This window comes from Stylophora pistillata, chromosome 2 (genome assembly GCF_964205215.1).
Source record: "Stylophora pistillata chromosome 2, jaStyPist1.2, whole genome shotgun sequence".
Lineage (NCBI taxonomy): Eukaryota > Metazoa > Cnidaria > Anthozoa > Scleractinia > Pocilloporidae > Stylophora > Stylophora pistillata.
The window spans coordinates 10,775,692-10,784,223 of NC_142520.1; the positions used below are offsets into that span (position 1 = coordinate 10,775,692).

Here is an 8,532-nt window from a genome sequence, read left to right on the forward strand (position 1 = left end):
GACCATTTAATACAAAACTAGCAGTACCTTTTAACAACTGTCGTAAAATGAAATACCTGTAAATACTTCCTAATAATTCTGGTCCACACTTTACAGTTTCACACGTAAATTTACAAAGTTGCCGTGGCGATTCATTTGATTTTGCTGTTGTTATACCAATTTTTTGTTATACCAGTCTAATTCCAGACTGTTAAAACAGGCGTCTTTACTGCTTGGCCTCAAATCTTCGCTGACCTCATTGAACATCGGTGAAAGAAGGTCAGTGAAGACTCTTATCGAAGGATTGATATGAACGAACGGGCAATACTCAAACCGAAGCTTCCAGAACATATAATCATCTGGAATTGTTTCCAAAATTTTAAGTTGCACAGTGCGATGATCGGTCTGTGTGACAGTGGGATCTTTCTACATGGCTAGGGTGAAAAGGTATAACAAGTGAGACTCGATTTCTGAAAAAAAAAATCTCCGTATTTGACTTTTGAACTATAGATAAGACCCTTTTTTTTCAATGTTTAGAGCGCTATTCGAGTGAGTACCGTAGAACAAAAACCAAAGAGATCACAACGGTAACCAGAAATAAGAGAAACTATGCAAAAGTAAAAACAGCCGAGCTGCCAAAAGCGCGGGAAAACGCTGTTGACCAAATCGTGATTGGTTTTAGTTTTGCATCTGATTGGTTGAGAGAGTGACACGAGTTTTCTGGACAGATCACAGAGCGAAGTAAAGCAAAGCTAATGCAATCCCGAAATACTTTCGACATTTAACTGACAATTTCTCTAAACATCATGGGGGCATACGGTCCCATACAGTAAGGAAACAAAACAAAAAAAGAACAACGCTCACCTTTTGATTTTTTATATCAGACCGATCTTGATTTCAATCCACATTAAAAAGTAACAACTGAGATTCAGTTTATGATCAAACGAAAAAAAATAGCGCCCAACTTTTGATCAGACACAAATGTGAATCTGTTTGGCCGAGTAGGACTGATAGTGACAGTTATATCCCCTGGGAGATACTTAGTAATTGAACACTCTCTATATTATCATCATTGTCAAGTCGTATTTAAATGGAAAAGCCTTATTGGTTGGTTGTTGATCAAACATAAAAACTCTGGTCATAAAATACTTTTGAAAGATAATTTTCTAATTAAGATATGCATTTACTGATATAAAGTACCGATTAGATTGTTGACTATTTGCACCACTTTCCCTTCGCCCTCGCCTCCCACATCGTCGACCCCAATGAATAAATGACCGAAAGAAATAATGGCTGAAAATAAACCAAGTGAAAAATAAAATGGGTGACATTTGTGTTTCACAAATGGTTAAATAATTAAACAGTTACACTTTATTTGGCCTTTTAACTGAGTGCTATCAGTCAGTTAGAATGCCAATCAATAAAAGCTAAATGGTAATGCTATTATCACCACAGTAGATAAACTTTTTTTACTCCAGGAACGTAATAGTCACTTGACCATGACCAGCGTTGTTGTAACAACATTCATTGTCCTGGTTGTTTCCATCGTTGTAAGAGCCTCCCCCACCACCACATGTATCAAAACCACCATTTCCACTGCTTCCCCCAGAGTACCCTCCTCCTCCTCCTCCTCCTCCATATCCATAACCTCCACCACCTCCACCAAACCCACCATCGACATCGTAAAGCCAGGCTCTTCCACCCACCCCTCCCTGAATAAACCCCTTACCACCTTCTCCACCCCATCCTTTGGTTCCATTAAAATTCTCTCCACTCCTTCCACTGGAGTAAAACCCGCCACCACCACCACCTGAAATACAATAAATATATTAAGATTTTTTTAGTAAACAAAAGCGAAATTTTGTTTTTAATAGGATGTTAACCCCTTCGATTTTTGGAATGTTTTTTTCTCGTATTTTAAAACGCTCCTATAAAACCGTAACCGGCTCGGCCAAACCTTAATACAATGCTTTTTAATTGAGCCGCTATTCGTGAGCTTTGATATTTGTATTTAGCTTCTGTAAGACCTAACTGTATAAACGTTTTTTTTTTTTAACCTTTAACCTTTATTGTTATTATTTGTTCACATCAGATGGTCATTACTACGCCGGCTTGCAAATAGCAAAGAGCTAATCGCGGCAAGTCAGACAGTTGACATATTTTATAAATAAATACTCACATACAATTATAACATGTAGACATTAATCTTCGTGCTTACAAACATCTAGGTATTAGGATAATATATATGTAAAGAGGAAAACTACAGACTAAACATATTTACAGTTTGTAATTAATCTTTCATCTTATTAATTAGAGTATCTATCAACAACAAACATATGAAACATATGTATGAACTGCGGTTATGAAACGTATATGTGCACGATCCTTCGCAGTAAAGCACTATTTGAGCAATAGTGAAAATCAGACCTGAAAAAAATTTCAGGCCTGTACGGGACTCGAACCACTGACCTCTGCGATCATTAATTTGATGGCCTGCTCTCAGTTGGCTTGTTAGCTCAATTGGTAGAGCGCTGCACTAGTATCGCAGAGGTCAGTGGTTCGAGTCCCGTACAGGCCTGAAATTTTTTTCAGGTCTGATTTTCACTATTGCTCAAATAGTGCTTTACTGCGAAGGATCGTGCACATATACGTAGAGTATCTATGTCGACATAGGAGTTTTCAGTTTCAGGAATTTCGATTAATTTTCTTTTTTTCTTATCTTACTTTTCCTGTCCAAGATACTGTGAGTTGATTTAACACATTACCTAAAGTTTAATTTAGATGATGATTATTTGACCCGTACGGCCCCGCGCGCATAATCTCATTAAAAACCATAGTGAAAGCTGACGTGTGTAGGGGCGGACGGGTTAAGGAACTATAAGTTTCTTGTTCTGCCCCAAAAAACAAAGGAAAACTTTTCCTGCAGGATCTTTATCGTGATTGTTCAGCGTGCGCTCGTGCACCGCGTCCTATTTAGGTTGAACCAAATTTTTTAAGTGGTCCTATGATAAGATGCCTGTTGATTAGTTTGATCGGGCTGGACGGGAAAATATTTGACTCTCGGTCGTGAAGCACGGACCGCGCTGCACTCGGTCGGTACGCCATGAACTCGAGCCAACTATTTTCCGTTCTCCGGCCAACAGCGCTACCGCGACTCGTCTTTACAGTAAATATGACCTATACGGCCTTCGATCACGAGCTTGCTGGCCAAATTATGACACGTTACATTCACTGAAATTACATGGCATTCTCAAATCTCGAGGAAGCCGAGGAGGAAAAAGACGTTTTTATTTTAACAACACGAAAGCTTATCGGATATAAATGGTCATCACTCAGAGACAACCTGACACTAAGGCTAGGCAAGTATCGCGAGAACGCTGCTTGATCCCGAACACAAGACAATCGACCCATCTGTAACAAGTCAGCAAAGCCCGAAAACTGAGTTTGCTGTCCCAAAATGTTTATTTACGAACGTTTGTAGCCTGACTAAAACAAGGAACCGGGTTAGAGTGGCCGTACACTCGAAGATCATTTAAATAAGAACGATATTGATGTCTGCGTCGTGTCCGAAACACACCTTGAGCCAGATAAACCTGGCCCAGTTGTCAGTATACCTAACTACAACATGTTCAGACGGGACAGGAACTGGTCAAGACTGGTTTTGAGGGTAAAAAGAGGAACTGCTGTTTATGTGAGCAGTAACCTAGATGTTGTCGATATTTGCAGATCAATACTACATAGCTTAATTTTTAGATATGATCTTTTATAAACACGCAGCAAGTTCTATTTTCCATATAAGTATATTTTATCCGAGATGTATTAAGGAGTTATGTGCCACCGATGCGTATATCGAGTTATGGATACGCGCGGGAAGTTTGAAGAGCAGAAGGGAGGAGTTGCTCGAAGGGCAGCCGGAAGCAACTCTAGCTTCCGGAGTTACATGATCAATGTGTCACGTGGGTAATCTTTTAGATGACGGGTAGCTCGCAGACCAGACTGAACTCAGGGTTGTCGGAAAAGCAGCAAGAAGATTTATTCCAAAAATTAACCTAGTTTCCACGAAGTAAAACTCTACAACAGCTCTACAACAGCTCAATAAACTTACACGGCCTCCGCCAACTTCAAGAAACGCTGCTTCCATCCGCAGTTGACTAAACACGACCAACGTCAAACTCTCTTCGCGATCGCTTGTGAAAACTTGTTAAAAACTTCGCTTGGACTCGCCTACTTATATACTTACACAAATAAATTCCAAAACTTTCTAAATGGTCTAATTATAGAAATATTACAAAACATACTGCTTAAGGAACGCTCACGCAAACGAACTATGAACTCTCGCGAAACTGTCAGAAGGTCATGCTAGTCACGCAATACAATTTTTCGTAACACAATGCAGCAATAAAAATAATATCAACCGTTGAAAAAAATAAGGGAAAAACCTACAAATTTCCTGAATTTATGAGTCCCGTGTGGTAGATTTACCTCCTTAAATTGCTTGTTATTAGAACTGACAATCAGAAACTGTGTTGCTTTCTGTCGAAAATCTTAAAAAAATTCAGTATACGATTTCAAAGGAGAATCATCTATTAAACAACACTTTTAGGACATACATGTATCAACACTTCAAAATAACATTTTTCCCAACGTCACGAAGCCTCAGTTGCAGCCAAAAAAGTTCAGTTTTGTTTCATCATATTCGTGCATCGCGTTTGGGAAATAAAGTATCCTCGACTCCAAAACTAATTCCGCCGCTTTGAAGAGCTACATGCTCATTGTTTTTCGAAACGATGATCATTTAGCAAATTTTCTTTTCAAATAGAGCTCCAAAAGGTCTTTCTCATTTGGGAGAGAACGAAAAAACAATTTCGAAAGTTTTGAAACCTCGCGGCTAAACTCGATGGGAACTTTTCACTGACAATGACGTCAGCCTGAACCAACTCAATGAACCATCCATTTCTTTTTCATAAATTATAAGCCAATCACAGCGCGCATTATCATGTAGCTATGATATAATATTAACTGAAAGGCTAAAAAACAAGGAACCATCACGATATACCCTTACCTGATAATCCATCATCAGCAGTCTGTGCACCTTGTCCATTGCTCCCCCCTGACCATGATTTGTATCCAGGATTCCCTGTTGTGTTTGTGCTGGCGTCACATCCTTCATGTCTTGACCTAGCTCTATTTACCCCTCCTCCGCCTCCAGCTATTATCAAAGGTGTGTTGGCTCCTCTCACCACAAACGTTCCTCCACCACCTCCAGAAGAGTAATAGTGCGTGTTTATTCCTCCTTCTTGACCAACAAGTATCTGAATGACCTCACCCTTGTTTAAGCAGAACGTTCCAATCATTCTTGCTCCTCTTCCTCGGTACTGAGTTCTATAAGGGTATAAATCATACCCTCCTGCAGCTCCTATTGCTTCTATTCTGTAGTCACCAGTGCGCGGCACAGTCCACTGTTGAATACCGCTGGACAGTGTAACTCGTCCGTCATGATCTTGTCCTGTGTAATGACTGCCCAACGTTGTTGGACCAAATCTTCCCTTGACGTTGAGGTTTGTAAAAACGGCATTGAATGCTGAAAGGAAAAAGTTAAATTCTCTACATCGATATAAAAATTATGATAATAGTTTTATTTTCCCTTGTGACGAAAGCTTTCGCACCCAAACTGGAATTATAACAATAACGGGGGTAACTTGCTTTGTAGAGCAACTCTGCAGCGAGAACGGGAACTCGTCACAGGTGATCTCTTCAAGCGAGCTTTTACGGAAGTCAAGGACAAGACAGTCTTTTGGTTCCACAGTAACCTTTTATTCTAGGTCAGGTAAACAACTGACATGACCTCTAGCGTACTCAAGTTGGTAATCAACGATGTAAATGACGATATATACATACATACATACATACATACATACATAAACTTTATTTTCATTGGGATTTATGAATAGCACTAGATGTGCTAGTATCTCCGAACACATAACTACAAAACAAATGACAAAAAGTTTAAAATCGACAGACTCATATAAAACCTCATATAAAAATGCTAATAATTATATACTAATCCCCACTACATATATAACTCCTAATGGCACGTTTAAAATCGGCTAGAGTGTCCGACATTCTTAGTTCATCTGATAAGCTATTCCATGCAGAGGCAGCGAGATACCTGAGAGAGTGAAGTCCAAAAGTTGTGGTCTTCACCGCTGATATCTGTAGTTGCCTATTATCCCTTAAATAATGCGCACTTTGACTGCGCTCTTTGAGAAGTGATGTGATATACCCAGGAGCTATGTTTTAAAGGCCTTTGTAAACCATACTTAATATGTCCTGGACTCTTTCATCCTTTAGTGATACCATATCAAGCCTGGTCAGTAAAGTTGAATACGAACTTTATCTGTCTCCGAGGACTAGGCGAAGCACTCGCTTATTAACAATCTCTAGCTTATTAGAATTCCGTGCTTCACAATAATGCCATACAGCACTACAGTACTGAAAGATAGATTGTATAAATGCCTTGTATAAACGTAACCGTATGGATCCAGAGAGAAGCTTTCCAAAACGCCCAATGACCCTAGACTGGTTATTGACCCTATTGCATATATGGGATACATGCTTCCAAAAACTAAGTTTTGAGTCAATGTTAATTCCTAGAAGATCTATATCATCATGCTGCTCGATTCTCACCCCATCAACTATAATTATGAATGAAAAATTAAGATCAGTTTCTCCGAGTATGAGAGAATAAAATTTACTTGGATTGGCCATAAGACCGTTATTCCTAAACCAATTGACAACAATCGATAGTTCACTATTCATCCTATCATACAGGGTATAAGGTGATCCGTATCCGAGCTATATAATTGCTGATCATCAGCGTATGCATTAAGCTTAACCTTTGTAATAAAATAGAAAATATCATTTAAGAATATGTTAAAAAGTAAGCGTCCTAGGACACTTCCCTGTGGCGCACCTCTGTAATTATGCTCCCACGTGGAAAACTCATCGCCAATTTTTAGCCTCTGTTGCCTATGCTGAAAGTAGTCATTAAATAAAGCACAACCATGTGTATCTAAGCCGTACGCTCGCAATTTAGTAATGAGAAGATCGTGGGGGAGGCTATCAAAAGCCTTTGATAAGTCCATTATTACAACAGCTATAAGCTGCCCGCGATCTAGACTTTCCTTCCAGTCCTCAACAAGGCGTAACAGCGTCGTATTGCGGCTATAAAACTATTTGTAGGCTGCGAGAAAATCAGAGAGAAGGCCCTGGAAATGATGAAGTAACTGCGACGAAAGGAGCCTCATAGATGTTGTTTAAGGCTGGGAGAAAGGTGACAGGTCGAAAACACTGCCTATTCATATTCTGCTCAGTCTTTTTTGGTAGCGGAGTGACTTGTTGCATTTTCCATACTGACGGACACTTACACTAAAATTGTTTTGCAACAGACTGCAAAATGTCCGATCTCGCCGCATGCATTACATTTCTTGCCACGGGCAGGACAAATCGGGTCGCGTGCCATATGGTCAGTGTAATTACAGCTAAAACAGCCTCTCACTTTTGTCTCCTGAGAGCCACCCGACGGTTTACCGGGCTTATATCCTCTGCCCCTACCTTGTGCTGTCCCTTTTCCTTTTCCTTTGCCATGAGATCGGCCGGAAACAGCATTTACCTGACCGGAGGACTGATCCATAGCCTTCACCTGCATGTTCACCGCTTCCTGCACATGAGCCAAATCTTTTAAATCTTTCAGAGTAACATCTGCTTTCTCAAGGAACTTACGGCGAAGACTTGGATCCTTGCATTTCTCAATAAGCTGATCTCTTATCGCCTCGTCGACATTTTCAAACTCGCAGGAGATCTCTTTCTGCCTCAACCGACAAACAAACTAATCCAACGACTCTCCTGACGCCTGCTCCATTTGCCTAAACTGATGCCTTTTGAATGGAACATTCAACTGTGGTGCGAAATAGTTATCCAATAACTCCATACTCTCAGCGAACGGCTTGATATCCGCACCGGTCAATAACATGTAATGACGCTCCTGTAAATTCAACCCTCCAGTATGCAACAGCAATGCAGTTTTCTGTTCATCCTTCGTAATACCTTTTGCCGCCAAATACAGATTAAACGAGCGTTTCTACAACTTCCAGCGAACTTCAAGTGTTTTCGGATCGTCCTTTGGATTGAATGGAGGAAGGCTGGCCACATCAAGAAGAGGAACAAACGCTGCAGCTGGCGAAGCCTGTAAACTTGAAGTTGCACTCGAACTGGTTCCACTGTCCACCATCTTCTGAGAAAATGGCAAGGCTTTCCGCACAAATGACTTCCAAAAATATCCCCTACCTCACAAAACGAATTAAATCCTCGTCGCCAATGTAACAATGTCACTTGGATGGTCGCACAGTAACCCAGACTAAACTATAAAACGAAACCAGTCTTTATTCATCCACCATGACAACCGGAAAGCATGGTCCATACAAATATCCATAATCCTTTGCAATGTCTCAGAACTTCGGCTAGGACAACTTCCGGTAGGATTACAATCAAAAC

General features: G+C 40.3%; 1 protein-coding gene across 1 annotated transcript; it reads right to left on the reverse strand.

The window, feature by feature from the left end:
- Positions 1–1,327: 1,327 nt before the first annotated feature.
- Positions 1,328–8,269, reverse strand: LOC111319345 (uncharacterized). Its single transcript, XM_088747719.1, has 4 exons — positions 8,138–8,269; positions 7,594–7,846; positions 5,042–5,560; positions 1,328–1,789 (listed from the first exon to the last, which is right to left on the reverse strand). The coding sequence occupies exons 1-4, from the start codon at positions 8,267–8,269 to the stop codon at positions 1,449–1,451; spliced, it is 1,245 nt and encodes a 414-aa protein (XP_088603845.1). The 3' UTR covers positions 1,328–1,448.
- Between the last annotated feature and the right edge of the window lie 263 nt (positions 8,270–8,532).